We start from the raw sequence: 19276 nt of genomic DNA on the forward strand, positions 1-19276 counted from the left end.
TTGAAAAAGAAGCATGATTACATTGAAAAGCAGTCCTCAATTATTTCTCTCAAATGTATGTTGACATGTCCTGTAGCTACTTCTGTACACAACAAACAAATATTACTGGGATCACTACAAATCAACATTTAATACCTATAGTCACATTATAGACACTATCCCTGTAGTCTCGCATTGCCAGACCTTCCTCCACAGCACCGCGGAGGAGGGTCTGGCTAATCCTCACAGCATTTCGGGATAGGAGAAAAACGTGCTTTGCTTTATTGGCATTTCTTTAAACCAGTTACAATTGTCTTCAGTCATCAACAGTGCCTCTGCAAAATAGCCTCAGGAAGGAACTTGTTTTGGTGGAACAACGTGTACATTCAAAGGTTTTAGTCGTGCAACAGAAAACTCAGATTGGACAGATAGTCTAGCTAGCTGTCTGGATTTACCCTGCCGAGATCTGAGGAGCAGTTAACCATAGTCCTCATTAATCGACCGGAGTTTAAAATTCCAACACAAAAAGCGGAAGGTAACAGACATCCGGCCGAAATGAGATACATCCAGTGGAATTTCCGGCGGCACCTGAACAATGCCGGAAATGAAACGTCTATCCCTGTAACAATTTGGCCACAATTATACACATTGATCATACACGGTCCAGCAATATACTAGGTTTTGATCTAGTCTTTTTTTTGTTGTTGGCACTCTTAGCTTTATTCTGCAAAGTAATTTTTCCTGAATTTCTCTGAATATAAGTAAACAAAGGTAAGACCATGGCCATCAACGGTCGCAATGTGACGGGTTAAAGTTAAGTTTTTGGGCTTGAACAAAACTTTACTCTGTGTGTGTGTGTGCTTGCTTGCTTGAGATGTTGGCAAGAGCAGGAAAGGTCAAGGGGATTGCAGGCATTTTGTGCATGTACTTGTGCACGTATACATGCGTCCAGGTTGGCATGGGTGTAGTCTGACCCAGTTTGTAGTTAATTGGTTTCGCTTAGTGGAGCCTTAAAAGATCCATTATAGGCCTCAGTGAAAAGGTAGCCAAAGAAATAAAGAAAAAAATAAAGGGAAAGGAGAAAGAGAGAATGTAAAAGATGAATGTCAGAGAAAAAAACAAAGGAGTGGAGGATAAAGAACAAGAGAGAAACAAATGTGATTGTTTGCAATGAACCACAACTAAGGGCCTTCAGAAGTACAAGTGTGTGTGTGTGTGTGTGTGTGTGTGTGTGTGTGTGTGTGTGTGTGTGGGTAGAATATGATGTTGCAATTTCGGAAAAAAACCGTCTTAGGGGTAAAAGTTCATGGGGTCAAGAGTGTGTATGTGTTAATGTCCGTGCATTCGTATGCATAAGTATGTATGCATGACTCACTCTCTCTCCCCCCTCCAGTATTTTCTGGCCCATTAGTTTTCAGGGTCTGTACAGCTTGAGTATATAGTTGGTCAGTAATTCACTCCTTAAGTATATTTACTGCAATAAGTGGCTTTCTTTTGACATGTGGTGGAATGGTAATGGCCTCTAATTGCAAGAGAAACCCCATTTGGTGAGTGTACTCGCACACATACACATAAGCATACAGATTCATAAATGTAAACACACATGTGCAGGCCAACTTACATGAGAATAAACAAGCATGCACACACCACCAGAAATGTACACAGAAGCACACATACACACTGGCAAAGCGGCCACACACGCACAAATGTCACCTGAGCTCTACATAATCCTATAATAGAGCAGTTAAGAAGCCAAACTTCAAATGTATGAAAAGATCCTGACTATTGGACCACATCGGTCCAATTAGAGTGTTTTTTCTTCATGTATTTTTCCACAAACTTCTAAATATATTAAAAATGGTTCAACAGGTCCTGAACTGGTAGATATTTATCAACAGTTGTACACAAAATGTCCTTAAGGATTTAATCCAATATGGCTGGTTTTTAAATTGGCATCAAAAAGTATTGGAATCCGTCTGAAACTCATTACTTCATGAGTTTAAAAGTTTGTATCATTAGGTTATTGAAGTGTTTATATTACACGTATGAGTTTGTCTGACCTTATATAGGTATAAAACCTAAAAGGGAGTTCCGATTTTTTTAAGTGGGGTTGTATGAGGTACTTATCCATAGTCGGTGTACAACCTACAGTAGATGGCGGTTGGCACGCCCGCAGTTTGGATAAGCAGGCAGGAGTACGGACACAGAGGCTAAGCAATGTACTGCTGTGGACGGGGGCAGCAGCAAAATATATTCTGGCCACCTAAAACAAAAGACCCACCTAAAAATGTCAATATCAATTTAATTGTATGCTATGTTTAGAATATATTCACCGTTTTGAGTTGCAGTCAGGCAGCCCTTTACGAGGGGGAACTGAAGTCATTATATCCATCTTTGCTCTCTTCAAAACCACCAGACCCCTTTGACCAAAACAGTAATTTTACCTTGAGGACACAGGAGTTTCTGCTCGACCGCTGCCTCGATTGGTTAGTTAGTTTGTTATTGTGTGACTTTGGTGAATCCGAAATAACCCTTTAAAACCCCAACGTCCAGTCGTCCATCTACTAATACACTGACTATGGATAAGTAACTCATACAACCCCACTTCAACATATCAGAACTATCCCTTTAATAATTTTTATTTATCAAAATATTTCTGTGTCAACTGTTGAAAGTTGACAACTTGCAAAACTATTCGAGTTTAATCGATTAACAAGTCAGAGAATATGCACTGTGAGCTGACAAATAATTCAAAGAAGTGTATTGAATTTGTGAGGGCGTAGTGGGTGATAGTTAACAATGCAGTAAATACAGTAACCACATAAAATGTAGGGTTGTGTAAACAGCTTAATGACAGCTTATTAGCAGTTGTCACATAATTGTTCTCATGTAAAGTAATGATTGATTGTAACTGTTTTGTTTTGTCTAGTTTTTCCCGCAAGATATAATCAGGAGGGGAAATATTACTGTGTTGGGCAGCAGGCTGAGGTCCTTTTTAAGTTCCCTCATTCAATTTCTCTTTGGCATTTTCTACAATCCAGTGAAGCAGCGACGCATTTAAATAAAAACAGTGAATGTAACACACTCCCATACAAAACCGACATGACTGAGGGGTTTGTGGGCAGTCTTTAAGGTCCTGGAGGGAGGAGTGTGGTTGCATGAGTGTGTGCTTTGCATGGTAAGGTACTTATATGTTTCTGTATGTGTCTGTGTAATGTGTATGTACATATACTATGTGTGTATGCATGCAGCAACATATGGAAGTGCTTGTCTCATACATTGTTGTTCCAGCCAGACGGCTACAATGAACTGTGTGTGTGTGTGTGTGTGTGTGTGTGTGTGTGTGTGTGTGTGTGTGTGCGCGCGCGTGCGTGCGTGCGTGTGTGTGTGTGCGTGTGAGAATGTGAATGCTTTCTAAGGGCAATATTCAAGGCAAATAGAGAATAACCACAATGAGTATACCCAGAGGACTCTGAACAAAATGTACTCAGTTGTTTTACTTTGAATTTCCTACTGAAAGTACATTTTAGAATTGCCTTTTTATGTTTGGTGACTTCTGGAAATGTGGACAAGTGATTGCCTTGAGGTAGCCGCTTCTAGTGATACTATTTAAACCAAGTGTGAATGTGCTGTACGTGCATGTTCACACACATGCTGCTCACACAACCTGATACTTCAGATCAGACTTGGGTTTTGCTATTATGATCTCCCCTCGTCTTTCCCCTGCAGACGCACATAATCGACCAGTGCTTCTCACTTTCTCTCCTCATGGAACAACTCTGAATTTTACTTTCATCGCCATCGCCCTCAAAAGGGCAAAGCCTTCACTCCTGTTTCACTTACGAAATTGATGCAGGGTCCCTAGCGGTTTCTGTCAAAATGGCCATGGCATTAAAACCCAGAAAACCTCTTGGTATTAGAGAAAAAATAATGTCTTTCACAGTGCGTAAGGTATTCCAAGTGAGTCACAGATGATTGCAATTTTCCCCTATGACCACCGTATAATAAGTTACATGAACCCCTTCTTCATCTCCCTCCCTCTGGCTCTCTCTCTTTCTTTCTCTCTCTCTCTCTTTAGCAAAATGGCCATCATCCAAAATAATATTTGCCATCTGATGAGTGCTTCAGATGAGTAGGAATACAGTTTCATGTGTCCCTTTTTTTCTCTTTTCAAATGTTTTCTTTTTTCTCCTTTTCGCTTCCATCTCATTGAACTTGACTTTTTGACATGTGTGCCCCACCCTTCCCCCTTCTTGTTGCATTTTTTTATACGTGTGTAAAAAAAACAGCGTGTCTTGAACGTTTGCCTGGGTGGTCTCGCTTGTACTACGAGAACCCTTCGACTCTCCAGGGATTTTCATTTGAGAGGGTAGCGGTTCACTGCCACAGCTAGCCTGCAGCTCATAGCCCTGCATGCTTCATTTTAGTTGTTTCAGTTTGATGTTTTTTTAACCCTTTGTTAAGCATAATTGAGCCTTTTGACTGTGTTATGCACCCTTTTTAATTTTATTTTTAGAAATGGCACCTTAGACAGACCAAACGTTTTAACACAATTAGCCAGTTAAACATATTAATCCCACATATTATTTGTCAAGTCAAAATTAACTAGGTTGAAACTACGTCATTTTGTTTTCAATTGTTCTTCAGTCCACCCCGGTGATCAAATTTAACAGGCTTTCAAATCAGCTCACTTTTGTTTCTTGTTTAAATTTCCGGGTCATTATCACAGTTTATAGCTTGACAGTTGATTGAAGTGAAATTTGATAACAATGCTGGTTTTCTGTTTGGCTGTTTGGCTCTGTGTAGCATGCTATTCTGCAACTCTCCAGCAGGGAGCACTCTTGGCACATGTACTTGAGGGCTCCCTCTTTCTCACAAACCAGAAATGTCAGAGATTTTTCTTATAAATTAGTATCAGCTGAAATTAAATTATAGTATTATAAAGTAATCTGAAACATGGTGACTTTTAAAGTCTTAATTTTATTGACATATTAGATTTAAGGACTGTGCTTTCTTTGACTCATAATAATAATACTAATTAATAATGTATACTTCATTAATCCCACAAGAGGAAATTACAATTTTTTCACAGGCCTGAAATACACACACATTTTCAGTACCTATTCATGCACTAATGGAGAGATGTCAGAGTGAGTGTAGTGAATATAGGTCTATATATTTATTTGACAGTGTTGCTGAGTTGCTGTGAATTTGTATGTCTATTTTAGTACAATCCAGAAGTATTCAACCCCAAGCATCAACCCTTAGCAGGCCTATAAAAACATCAGTCCGTCCGTCCCTCATTAAAACAAAATGAAACACTGTCGTCATCCAAGTGGCAAACACAGACCTCCAATCACCATCTGAGCCACACACACTCACAAACACACATACACACAGCCCTATATCTGAGTGACACAAATCCCAGCTCAGATGACGCGTTGAAAAGTGAGTCGATGCCACAGCGGTGATTTTATGTAAGACTGTTGGTCTGTCTCTCTCTTTCTCTGACTGGGTTTTTGACAGTTTGGAAAGTTTGAAGTCATGGGTTTTAATCAGGGTCTTGCGGCCGGGCTCAGAGCATGGCGTGGCGTGGCATGATGGCTCAGTTTAAAGATGTGGGTCTGGGTCGGGGCCAAGCCTGGGTGGCACTGCTAGAAAGAGAAGGGGGTGAGACAGGGAGAGAATGGGGGGTGGGGGAGGGCTGAAAAAGAGAAGGAGATGGGGAAAGAATCTACTCAGACTGCACCCACAGCACACAGCAGAGTTTGCCGCAGACCCCCAAAGACCTCAATGGGCTGCATTAATGAAAGCTGATTATGTGAGGGCATGCATGTGTGCATATGGTGTAGACTCGGGTGTACATAGACTTGAAAACACACAAACATACACACACACACACACACACACACACACACACACACACACAATGTTTGATCAGTGTGAGGAAGTGTGGTGAAGAGATGAATTAATCTAAATCATCCTGCGGGTTTTACCCTCACCAGTTTTACATCAGGTCTTGCTGCTAATATGTGTGTATGCGCCAAATACTTTTACCCCTACTGTGGTAATCATGACTTGATGAACCATGGTGAATATAAAGCATTATTTTCTATTAAAGGAACACGCCGACTTATTGGGAATTTAGCTTATTCACCGTAACCCCCAGAGTAAGACAAGTCGATACATACCCTTCTCATCTCTGTGTGTGCTGTAACGCTGTCTGATGGTTCCAGCATTAGCTTAGCCTAGCACAGATCCTGCAGGTAACTGGTTCCAACTAGCCTACTGCTCCCAATTGTGACAAAAGTGACAAAATAACGCCAACATGTTCTTATTTACATGTTGTGATTTGTAAAGTCACAGCGTGTACAAAAAACAACGTAACATGAGACACAGCCATCTTCTAACAGTAAACAAACTGGGAACTATATATTTTGTACACGCTGTGACAATTTAAATCACAACATGTAAATAGGAACATGTTGGCGTTATTTTGTCACTTATTCGGAGCAGTAGGATTGCTGGAACGATTCACCTGCATGTTCTGTGCTGGCCTGATGCCGCTGGAGCCGTCAGACACCGTTACAGCACGCACGGAGATGAGAAGGGTATGTATCGACTTGTCTAACTCTGGGGGTTACGGTGAATAAGCTAAATTCCCAATAAGTTGGCGTGTTCCTTTAAAAACAAATGGAAAGGCAAACAAACTGAAAGAAATTAACAAATTGAAGTAAAAGGCTTTAGAGGATTATGAGTTGTCACTTTGTCTTTTACTAAGTAAAATCCTGGGCCTCTCTATGCAGAAAAAAAGTATTTAACAAGCAAATACTTAACATTTGACTGACTTTGCATGTGTCTTAAGTGGTGTTGTGTCCTCTGGAATACGATTTACTTGCAAGAAGTTGCAACTGTGCACTCAGTTTATGCCATTTTGTTACACTTTTCTCTACAGTCTGTTCTGTCTGTCTTGACCATCAACAGATCAATGAGATTCTTGACCTCTCAACTCTCAGAAAATGATCTGTTCGACTTTACTCTGCGGCTGGCTCTAACCCATCAATTTGCTGTCCAACCAGACTAAAAGAGGTCCCTAAAATGTTGGCAGTGTTTCTCCGTGTTCAGAAAAAGAGTTTTGTGTGAGTCCAGCTGTTTATTAACAAAACTTGGTGACCTGTCTTAGGTTGCCTGGACAGTTCACTAGTCTAAAGCATTGAAAATAAGATCGATCAGTATTTCAATCTCTGGGTATATACTCAAAATAGGCCATGATGAAAAATGGTGTGATAAAGAAAGATAAAGAAGAGCCAAAGTACTTGATGTACCGATGTTACTGTTTGCTTTATGCATTTAGTGTAGATTTTATACAGTTTTCTAGATTTGTACTAAATCATTCTATGGATTAGTATCTTTAAAAAAAAGTCATGTTAAAAAATAATTGCCCCTGTAGCAAAAGAAACTGTGCATAGGCTTTTATTTTTGATTTAGAATTGCGTCATTTTACTACATACTTAAGTATATTATTATTTCAGTCCTATAAAATCATTGTGGTTAGATATATCTTTTGGATAACAAGGATTATATTACTGGAGGTGGGACGAATTAAAGTGAGAAAATTCCCCTGATGCCTCAGGTCATTTGTAATATATGCAGAGGTGAAGTGGATGTAGTTTGAGTGTGTGCGTGTTGTGTCTGTCTCTAACATTAAGAGCTGTTTTCAGTGGAATTAATGTGTGTGTGTGTGTGTGTGTGTGTGTGTGTGTGTGTGTGTGTGTGTGTGTGTGTGTGTGTGTGTCTGTCGTGCCAGGGCCACATTAGAGGAGCCTTTCAAGTCATGTCAGCCGCCTCCTACTCCTCTGCATAGTGCTTGTGTTGTGGTCTTCTCAACAGCCAACCTCCCAGAACCCCCGCGAACTGTGTGTGTGTGTGTGTGTTTGTGTGTGTGTGTGTGTGTGTAATGTTGTAGGGTTATTCCCAGTGTGTGGGATCCCCCAAAATCCTGCTGCATTTCTCTTTTGTGTCCCTCTTCCCATTTCCGCCGCCTCTTTATTATATCAGTATCTCTCTTTCTTTGTGATTAATACAATAGAGATCTCTAAAAAATTATGAGTTCTGTCAACTTTGATTATGCGTGACTCAGTTTAGCAGTCACCTCCATACTGCTATAATAAGTCTGCGGCTCTGCCCCCATAATGTAGTCGATGACAAACTTGGGGCCTGGTCTCATCCTCCCCTCTACACACACACACACACACACACACACACACACACACACACACACACACCACCAGCTCTTTGATAACTACGCCAACCGCTCCAAGCATGCGCTTAGACATTTCAGCACACTAGCACTTACTGTGGATTGAGTTCAGAATATAAGGTCAGCGAAGGCTTTGATCATTACCAAACAGAAAACATGCTAACACATTATTGCCGTGACACACCATGCCATTGTGCTTTATGTACTAGCCGAAGGGGAGCAGAAGACAGCGTGTATCTTTTATATGCTGTCAGTAAATTTAAAACTCTCTACATGCTTGATAGTAGCTGCCTACTGTGAAATAATACAAGATGTTTAAGTTAATGAAATTCTCAGCGGTATATCAGCCTTCATTAAGGCTATGTTTTCTTTATTCCACAAACAGATCAGCCCATTACTCTCACTTGAACTATTTCACTCTTCTGTTGGTTCATAAAAGCATAAACGATGCTTATACTGGCAAAGAAAAGCGTCATGCACAGAAAACGTAATATTAAGGTGTTTATTAGCTTCAATACAGTAGCTAGTTGCATTTTATTTACTAGCTAACTCCTTCTTGTCTGTCTGACAGGGTTAAGAGTGACCTATCTTTGGACGAGCTCTGTATAGGGGCAGGAAAACAAGCACAATTTCAGAATATCATAAGCATTTATAAGATTACTTATGTTTCCACTGTTTTTATAATTGCGTAATCGTTCACTGGCTGCAGCTTCTGTAATGTAAATATATTTAGTCTTCTATGATAGTAAGGCAGGTATTTGGGCTGTTGGCCTGTTGGTTGGACTAAAAAAGCAATTTGAAGATGTCAACATGGATCCTGGGAAATTGTGATCAGCATTTTTTCACTTTTTTATTTTAAAGATGTGTGTGTGTGTGCATTTACAAACACATTTGTGTGTGTGTGTGTGTGTGTGTGTGTGTGTGTGTGTGTGTGTGTGTGTGTGTGTGTGTACTTGTGTTTTTATCGCCACGCTGTAAATCTGTGTCTACATACCTGCTGGGTTGTTCTGAATTGACTGGGCAAGGCCAGCATGAGTAAGCAGCCAGGAGAAGATTGAGGCAGCCAGATGCGACGGCCCCAGGCTACCGAGGATATCATTACCCCGGGTGTGTAGCAGGCCAAAACAGGGGCCCCCAAGCGGATTTTCATCAAGGTGGACCCCCATCTGTGGCGAGGGGGAGGATACCAGTTAACCTGTTGTCCTGCAGTGAGGAGCGGTATTAAGCGGCAGGTGGAAAGAGAAAGCATCCCGTGACTGAAAAGAGGTGGAAACGAGAAAGACACACTCAAACTGTGGAAGATGTCTCTTTTGATTTCCCCTCCCTGCTTCTTTTGCAACTCGACAGGAAACCCTGTTGTGCCTCTGTGTGTTTTTGCATGTACATTTTACAGTTTTATATTATTATTTCCAATCCATGAGTCCTACTTCCCCGTATTATTTACTGCAATATAGCTTTTGCTTTAGTTACACACACAGAAAAGTACTTCAGAAAATTTCCATTCAAAGGAAATAGCCAGGATATTTTTAGTGCGGGCCTCTGACAGAACAACTTGATGCATGGCCGCTGGAAACGGCATCAGCAGTATCTTAATACAGGAATTGGACCGTCTCCCCTCAGTGAGGTAACCCATAGTCAATGAATCATGCTGCCTTGCTCCAGAGTCCTGTGGTCCCTGGGGTTGACAGTTTGACCGCTCCTCAATGTGGTCTCTCTCCTCTACACACGCTCCTCCCATCATCACCACACATTCCAACCACTGGACCGGTCACATAAGGTCAAGAATATAGAACAGAATAGAAGTTTGTAATGTATCTACCCAATGCTAGTTAGCAGGACCCCAATTGCTGTTTCTGTTTCACATCCTGGAGCCTTTGCAGAGTAATGACAACAGTTTTTGGAGTAAAACAGTGATGAGACTGATGACAAAAAACAACATTCAAGATAAATAAAGCTTTACAAACGGAGGAAGTGACAAAAGGCCCTGAAAAAAGGGTATTCATGAGCGTCTCTGTTTGCGTGTCTGTTTTGGCAGCTCAGACATGGAGCTAGTCTGGTAGTCTGCCTGTCTGGTCCTCTCTGGTCTCTCCTCCATACTGGTGGGTCACTGGTGTTTGGATCACTACAGCTGGCTGGTAACCACCGACTTGGACTGAGCCTCACCGCTATGTGTTTGATTTAGCTTAGTCATTTATTACATACACATACACAGTATGAAAATGAAAAGTCTTATATCAAAAACTGTAACTTGGTAGTAAAAAAGAAAACACAAAGACAGGATGAAAGAAGTCTAAAATAATGAATAAAAAAATGCCAGAAATTAGTGCAATAATTATAGAAAGAAATGTGCTCCACCAATTACGGTATACACGTATTTGTGCCTTTTTAGAGAGTAGCACTGAGTTCATCAAAAGCTCAGGCAAGCCCAAGTGATGTTAAGACAGTTCACCCGGTGCAAGAGCAGCCCTTGAGCAAGTGGTTTTGACAGTGCCCTGGGCCATACTCCAGCTGAGTTAAACACACCCCGACGTGTGTGTGTTTGTGTGTCTATTTCTGTGTGTGAGAGAGACATGACACGTCCGAGGGTGTGATGTAGTCACTTCCTCCCACTGGACTGAGCGGCTGTTGTCAGCTTGACCCTGCGCCAGTTAACCCCTCGCCACCCCTGGCACTGCAGGCAAGGGCCCCGGGTGTGTGTGTTTGAGAGAGAGAGAAAGACAGATTGTATGTGTGTAGCATGTGTGCTGGCAGGCCACAGGTGTCTGGTGACGGTGTCAGGGTGTTAAGAGGTCTTCTGAGAGAGGCCCCCTGACTCTCCGCATCTGTTTCGGAGGGAGGGAGCGGCAGAAAAGAGGAGGAGAGGTTGGCAAGGGTTACCAACACATACCCTGAGGGGTGTGGGGGCTTGTTGGGGAGGGGGGAGGGGCAGTAGCTGACAAGCAGGTGCCTATGTTGACAGAAACCCTTCATACTTGAACCCCACCTCCTCCCAAACACACACACACGCACGCACGCACAGCACACACACAGCACACACTTAACAATACATTCTGGAGAGGCAAGCGTAATTGCAGTGCCTGATTGGAGGGAATGCAGAGGGAATCCCCTTTTACACACACACATCATTGGATCTTTTTGCTTGGGGTCAAAGGTGAGAGAAAAAGAGGAGAGCGCACCAACTCTGACATTTCCTGCTGTCTGTGTGTGATTTGTGTGCACTATGTCCACACATGTCCACGGATCATGTGAACACATGCTATAGCTACAACAGGGATATAGGCATGGGCTTCTTGTTTCGTGTGTTTTTTTTTCCCCCAAGACAATGTATACTTAATATTCTGGACAAATGCAACTGTACTGGAAACTCTGCAGCATTTATGCTTCACATTTATGTTTTCTGAAAAGAAATACAGTTTGTAAATGAAACCCATTTGGACGAAATGTTAGTTAGTCAGGTGTACCGGTGCATGTCTGGGAATGATTATTTTGCTAAGAAGGGGGGAAGGCAGTACACAGCGGGAGGTCGGGGAAAATTGGAACAGCTGTTGATTAACATGAGTGCTCTCTTTCTTTTTTTAACCCTCTTTCAGTAGAGGAGGAAGAGGAAGATGAGGAGATGATGGAGGCAAAGCCGGGCTCCGAGTTGGAGCAGCAGGATGAAGATGACAACAGGGAAAACAAAGAAGGTACAAAGCATGGATGGATTGAGTAAAAATGTTTAACCACCTCATTAATTAAGTGTTCTTAAACTCAGTAAATTTAATCATGCATAAATTAACTCTATGTAGCAGTTGTACCCCCAATTACTGCAAGCATAGAACTTCCAAATCTTTATCCTTCCCTCGATTTTTCACGTTGGTCAAACTGTCATGAAACTCCGTCACTTGTGTGTGACACCCTCTGCCAGTTAGTGGGTGTATCAGATGGAAGGATGGGGGTAGGTTACGGTGGGGGTTAAGGCGGGTACATCATATCAGCTCCATGGCATGTGGGGGTCAGCACTGACCCCGACGCAACTTCAAAGTGGAGAGGAATGGAGAAGTGTTCGCAATCGTGTGTGGATGCTTCATATAGTGAAATATGTAATATCTTTGGGTGGGGAAAAAATACAACACATAATGGACACACAGATGGCTACACATCTTAATATACGTGCATAAACACAATCCTGACTGTACTGAATGCGACTCAAACACACACATAGACAGATGTATGCACACACACACACACACACACACACACACACACACACAGACACACTCATAAACACAGTCATCCGTCTCCTCTCCATCCTGGCCTATTAGAAGGTCTGGCCTTTGATCTCTGCCACTCGATTCGTTGGGTCTTTTCTGACAACTCGTAAGAAATACAAAGGGATGTGGGGGATCAAAGTCAAGAGGCAGGGTAAAGGTCGATATATATTATATGACTATATGTGTGTCTGTGCGTGCTTGTGTGTCTAGAATTGCATGTGTGCTTGGGGACAGTGACTTCAAAAACTGGACGCCGTGCTGTGCAGCCATTACATTCAAAGGGAGGCGGGACGCTCAGAGGGCTTTGTTATTCTCTTGTTTATGAAGTTCTTACTGTAGGGTTTTATTAGAAAAGATGCATTAGGACCTGTTTGTAGTTTATTATGTCCTGAATGTGATTCTGGTTTTGATAGGGTAAAGTGAATGTTAATAAGACATTGGAAACACATGATGTACTTTGTTTTACAGAAGTAGACATGACAGTACTGCACACAGTACAGTAAGATACAGCAAGGCATTTGCACTGTTGTCAGTGATAGTAGAATGTCACAATGTCAGTTGAATAGGATAAATATAAATTAGAAAACAATAAAATACAACATTTCTCGGTTTAAGGCTCTTGAACAGTAATTGTGTTGTTATGACAGCTATTTCAAAATAAATGCGTACCTTTATTTTGCAGGTACCATCAAATACTATTTACTTATTTTTTACTTGTTTTTAAATGGAATATTTCTTTGTTAATATGGATAAAAAAAATAGAGAGAGATTTCTTAGCAAAATAGGTTAAGAATAGTATACTGGAGAGGAAGCTGGTGCATCCCAAGAGAATCTACGCAGGTACAGAGAGAACATGCCACCAGCTTAACCCAGAACCCTTTTGCTGTTATGCGACAGTGCTCACCACTGCACCACCGTGCCACATTTTAATAACTATAATAAATGTGATATCTTTGAGATTTGGACTATTGTTTGGACAAAAGAAGACATTTTAACCCATTTAGGCCTAAAACACCTGCTAAAAAAGGCCTTTTTATGCCTAAGTACTTTTCTGTAAACCCCCTCCCAAAACTTAAGGGTTTCCAGAAATATTTGTAAAAAGCCTACTAAAATCTTAATTTCTCAAGCTCTATAGCAGATAAAAACATGAAATAAAAAGTATTTGAGAGCTTACTTCTTTGGCTTTCAACTTGACTGACGTTCTTGGCCATAATCTTCAACTGCATTTAAAAAAATCTATAAACAACAAAAATGACGCAGATGCGTGTTCAGGTCTTAAAGGTAAACACACACAGATGTGTGATCAGGTTTGAATGGGTTAAGATGTCACTTTGGGCTTTAGGAAAGATGGTGTGCACTGTGCACAATGCATGCACACCAGTCTTTTTCACATGCTCGTGTCTTTACGTTTGTGTTCCTTCCACCAGGCTCATTTCCAGTTCTGCGGGAGCTGACAGAGGAGGAGAGGCAGCAGATCCTGCACTCTTCTGAGTTTCAGAGTTTCTTTGACTGCAGCATCCGGGTGATGGAGAGAGCTCTGGCTGAAGACAGCAACATCTTCTTTGACTACGGCGGCCGGGAGCTGGAGGACAAAGATGGGTGAGCAGGGAGGAGGCGAGAGGGGACAGGGAGGAAAGAGTCTGTGTTTGGATGCAAGAGCACATGTGAGTGTTTACTTGCATGCCTCAAACTATGAAATGTGCAAAGACTGACTCATGCCCACTGTGTCACTCAAGGGGCCTTGGATCTCCTTTGTTCTTTAAAATACATGTCTTTCTGCTGATGTCACGCTCCCAGGGGGTTAAAACTGCTGTGAACTGACAACCATTATGTCTTAAAGATCATTGTCTTGCCGTCTGACGAGTTGCCTCCAAATGGAGGTTATCAAAGTGTTGGTTGAAGTTATAAGAGTGCAAAACAGTTTTAGTATACTGCTGTGCTATTATAGAAGAATGCAACTCAACTTTAACCGCTGCAGCCACAGAGAAGCATCAAGCCTGTGGTCAAATAGAGATTATGTTTAAAATAAGCCATGGCCAAGTACTTCACATCAGTCCTCTTCTTTTTTTCCATGGACATTCTATTTTTGAAATTGTAACTACATGACCGCCATTTCACTACATTGTTTTGTTACTGTTCATTCTCGCATAGCATTGCAGACAAAGTGGATTATTCACACTTATTAATGTACAGAATATCTTACTTTTTTTTTTATTTAAAGGCGCCTTTCTCGGCACTCAAGGACACCGTACAGGGATACAAAAGACATTAAAAGCAGCAAAAAATAAAGAATACAACAGCAATAAAACAACAGAAAGAGGCAGAGCAATTGACATCAAGTGGAATAGGCAGTTTTAAACGGATGTGTTTTGAGTTGCAATAATATGTTGTAATTAGCACTCAAATAGGAGTCTATTTACAACTAAAGGTCTGGTAACATTTCCCTGACAGAGTTGTCATGAACGAATAAACACAAAGTGTGGTGATACAACTTTCTGAAATGATGCAACAATTTTGCACAAGATCTAGTTTGACCACAGGCAACATGTTGGCTGAAATGACTGACTCACTAGGGTAAACAGCCGGTCAGACTGCTCTCTCACCAAATTCTTCCGATGCCAAGTCAATGCGCTGAGTCAGCTGATGGCCGCTGTTAGGGGCTGACTAGAACCAACACATCTTAAAAGCTTTGGCCATCTGTCGACTTGGAGTGTCAGGACCTTTTAGAGGCCTTTTGTGTACATAAGATGACATTTTTTATTTTAATCACTGAGCTTCATTAACAGATATTGTATGCATTGACACAAAGACATCACCTGTTTTAAACTTTTGATACCAAGGTGACTACTCGTGACTTAACCCATGGAGAACGACTTAACCTCACTATAGTTATGTATCTTCTTTTTTAACGAGGTTATCTCACGTTCTCTCTCTACTGTCTTTTTTCAGAGACTTGGGCAGTGGTTCCAGTCTGTCTTTCAGCCGACTCTTCTACGATGAACACTGGTCAAAACATCGCGTGATCACCTGCCTTGACTGGTCACTTCAGGTGAGGCCTGCAGCCTTCTGATTCAGATTCAGATTCACTTTATTAGCCATTTGCAGTGTAACCCGCATTGGAAAAAATGTGCAAGTAGCTCAAAGTGCAAAGTCAACACGTCAGAGGACACAACATAAAAACAGACAAACAAAGCCACATGAAACCTCAATATTAAAATGCTCAATATAAAAATGCTGTACAATGAAATCCATACATAAATTTAAAGTGCCTAGTTTAAGGTGCTTTGTTCAAAGCAATCACAGCTTGTGGAAAGAAACTGTTTAAATGGCGATAAGTAGAACATTTGGCAGGACGATACCTTCTCCCTGAGGGAAGCATCTCAAAGAAAGCCCCTGCTGGATGGCCTGAGGCATCATTAGCCAGTTGCAAAGCTCGATTCAATAGTCTAGCTTTATATGTGAACTCCAGGAGTGGAAAAGTGCAGCCAATAATTCTACTGGCTGAGCGAACCACTTTATTCAAAGCCTTCTTCTCTTTTAGAGTGAGATTACCAAACCACACAGTAATACAACTGGTTAGGACACTCTCAATTACACAATAGTAAAAGTTCAATAAATATATATATATCTGTACATCCCTTTGAATTCAAATGATGCATTAAAATCATTTCATTCCATTTTCCAAAACAATGCTTTCTCAAGTCTTGGCACTAATTATACAGGTGTTAAGATTCACTGTTGATTGCCCCCCCTTCTCTCTCTCTCTCTCTCTCTCTCTCTCTCTCTCTCTCTCTCTCTGTCAGTATCCTGAGTTGCTGGTTGCCTCCTATAACAATAATGAAGATGCTCCTCATGAACCGGATGGTGTTGCCCTAGTATGGAACATCAAATTTAAGAAGGCCACACCAGAGTACATCTTTCACTGTCAGGTACTGAAACTTATCAAACCTCACACATATTTCCATAACTTTAACTAGAATATGATGGCAGGACATGACGTTAGTTTTGCTCTTTGTGTATGTTTCCTCTGTTCTGTGGGTGATTAGTTGCGAGTATGAACCTACAAACAACTGCCACAGAGACACATGCTGAAAAATGAACAAAACATCTTCCATCTTCCTCTCATCTTCACGAGCACTATTCTTCTTTTTATTTGTCATACCGTATCTGGCAACCCAACAGTCGGTCCATCCGGTAATCTACAGCTTGTTCCTCTTTTCTACCCTAAAATGACAGCCCCTTTGTGGCTGAAAAGTAAAGAGCTGATGAAAGGGAAATGACAGGCAGCTCCACATGCGCTCATTTGGCCCTCCAGATTGGATTATAGCTGAACGCTGCCACTGGAGGCCAGTTTTAATAGACAAAACATAGGTTTTGGGAAAGAAAGAAACTCAATGATGGGTGAGATGCTTATAGCAAGTGACACTGAGAAAAGGGATAGAAGGATTGGGTGTGAGGGCTTCACGGCTCCCACGAGACAGGCGAGGCCATATAGAGAGGTCTTGGTAGTAAAATGATGTGGCCTACCACTTCCTAATCCAACGCTGCCACATGTGTGTTAGCCCACCCACACTGATGATGCGTCTAATGTCAGCAGTGCTGCGTTTCCCAATTATTAAGTCTTCCTTGTCGTCACTGCAAATGTGGAAATACACCTGTAATAGTATTAATGGAAACACAAACCCTGCTTGGTAAATAATGTTAGAAATGCACACACATTCTCTCAGGTTTATGCTTCATCCAAACAGGGGAAATAGATTTTCTCTCCTTTTTTCAAACACATACAGAACCACATATTCCTGCAGACCGCACGCTGCGTGCAAATATTTCGATATGAAGCTTGCCATAGAAGTCTAGCTCCATAATGGATTTTTAAAGCACTCCGTTCTTTTACTGCACCATAATTTATGCTGCTGCTGAAATCCATGTGGTTTTACGGATAGATTACAGCGATGCATCTTGTAGCTGTAGGATTCAGTAGTTTTTCCATGTGGTTTTCTGATGGAATATGTACAGTACATCTGACTTTATTAATAATGTGGTTTCTGAGCATGCTGATCTGTGAACCGTCAGCGTTGAATATTAGATGTTTGGGAACATGGGTATTTGTGTAAGCAGCTGATAAAGTGCTCAGTTTATCAAAAGGGGGCAATCAGCTGCAAATGTGTACAACAGAGGTGAACTATGCTCAAGTTTAAGTGGAGATGGGGTCACTGGAATACAATGCCATCTGTTTGCATTAAAAACAGAGAAATAGTTATCTGTGACATAACAAAGCATCAACATTAGTGTTTGTTTTTGATTCTCCAACTCATACAAACCACTTCTACAAACCCAGTCGACTTGTCCACATGCTGAGATTTGTTTTAAGTGAGTGTTTGCTGGAAAGATGTGCATTAGATGAAGTGATATCAGATGGAGAAAAGACTGAGAGAGAACAGAAACTCCCAAGTGCCTCACTTTCCTACCACCCCCATGCTAGTCAGTGAGTTAGTGTGGCCTGGGGCTGTGCAATGGTCTTTTCATGGGGGGGAGAAAAAAAGTGAATGAAAGAAAAAACTGAGAAAGAAAGAGATGGTGGGTAACGAATGAGCAGGGACGTAGAAATGGAGTGCTCATATAAACAGTAGAGGATAAACGAAGATAGAATAAAATAGATTGGAAAGAAAAAGAAAGAAGAGGTTGCAAGTCATCTGGAATCAGCCATGACTTCCCCTGTCACTGTCGGATTTGGATGAAAGGAGCACAGGAGCGGTTAGACGAGAGGAAAGAGGAGTAGAGACATTTTTTCTTGCTCTTTCTTTCTGCGGGGCCTTTTTGCAATGCAAACAGAGTCGCGACTCCCTAGTTAGCCGCGGATCAGATGGCTCTTAATGTGTGAGCATGCTCTGCCGTTTAACCCCCCAAAACCACAGGGCTGGGTGCCTCATTCCTCTCTTTCTCTACTTTCTTCTATTTTTCTTTTCACCTTCCACCTCCACATCCTTAGCTAAAGGAACAGAGCACCAATCTGTTCACCTGCTTCCTCCTTGCATCTGTCACAGCTTTGATCTGGTTGATGGATAGGTAGATGGCTGAATACTATTTGTGTGTATGCACATGTTTATGTGAGTAACGTGCACAGTGTAAAGGCTGTGGCGTGTCTGTGTGGACGATACAAAAGAATGACAGTGCTGAGTCGGTATTGGAGGGTTGGGGTTTGTGGTTGAGGTCTGGTTCAGCAGGGGCTTTATTGTATAAGGCTATGGCTTACAGAAGGCTTCATGTTTCAGATGGGGTTTTGGTGAGGTCAAGCTTCTATATTTCTGGCTGTGCGCAGTTTGGTGAATGGGCTTAACAATGCAAAAACTATCCTTTTTTTTACAACATACAATTTCTTATTCAGGGTTTAAATGCTTTTGCATTTTACATTTTCTTGTTCAGGTTAGATACTCTCAGTTGTTTCCAGTGAAGTTGTATTAGTTTCTGGACTTTTTGGAGCTGTATTTTAATACAGATCATTGACTGTTATACAGTCCTTGTTTATTTGCACTGGACACTACACAATCATTTGTTAATTAGCTGCGTTTTACTTTGAGGTAGAATTGTTGGGATTTATGTCCTTGACTGGTGTAATGCAAAGTAAAACATTTTAAAGCTGGTATTGGTTTGATTTTGGGAGGAGTCTCTGTGTGTCTGACTTTAGGCAAGTGCAATCTGGGGATTGTGCACTAGCATTTTTTGCAATATGCAGCAGTGTTGTAATATTGCATCTTTTCCTCCTGTCTTAACACTCTTATTAATT

At 41.4% G+C, this 19276-nt stretch overlaps 1 protein-coding gene across 12 annotated transcripts in view; it reads left to right on the top strand.

The window, feature by feature from the left end:
• The window catches only part of dync1i1a (dynein cytoplasmic 1 intermediate chain 1a), a 61924-nt gene that overhangs the window by 13833 nt on the left and 28815 nt on the right, over nucleotides 1–19276 (top strand). For 10 of the 12 annotated variants that reach the window (XM_028596988.1, XM_028596987.1, XM_028596992.1 and 7 more), the window contains 4 exons: nucleotides 11830–11925; nucleotides 13920–14091; nucleotides 15442–15541; nucleotides 16296–16421. In XM_028596988.1, coding sequence (XP_028452789.1) covers nucleotides 11830–11925; nucleotides 13920–14091; nucleotides 15442–15541; nucleotides 16296–16421 — 494 coding nt within the window. The remainder of the gene's footprint in view (nucleotides 1–11829; nucleotides 11926–13919; nucleotides 14092–15441; nucleotides 15542–16295; nucleotides 16422–19276) is intronic. The other 2 variants (XM_028596989.1, XM_028596994.1) reach the window with 1 other exon arrangement.

This window comes from Perca flavescens, chromosome 14 (assembly GCF_004354835.1).
Source record: "Perca flavescens isolate YP-PL-M2 chromosome 14, PFLA_1.0, whole genome shotgun sequence".
NCBI classification, from domain to species: domain Eukaryota; kingdom Metazoa; phylum Chordata; class Actinopteri; order Perciformes; family Percidae; genus Perca; species Perca flavescens.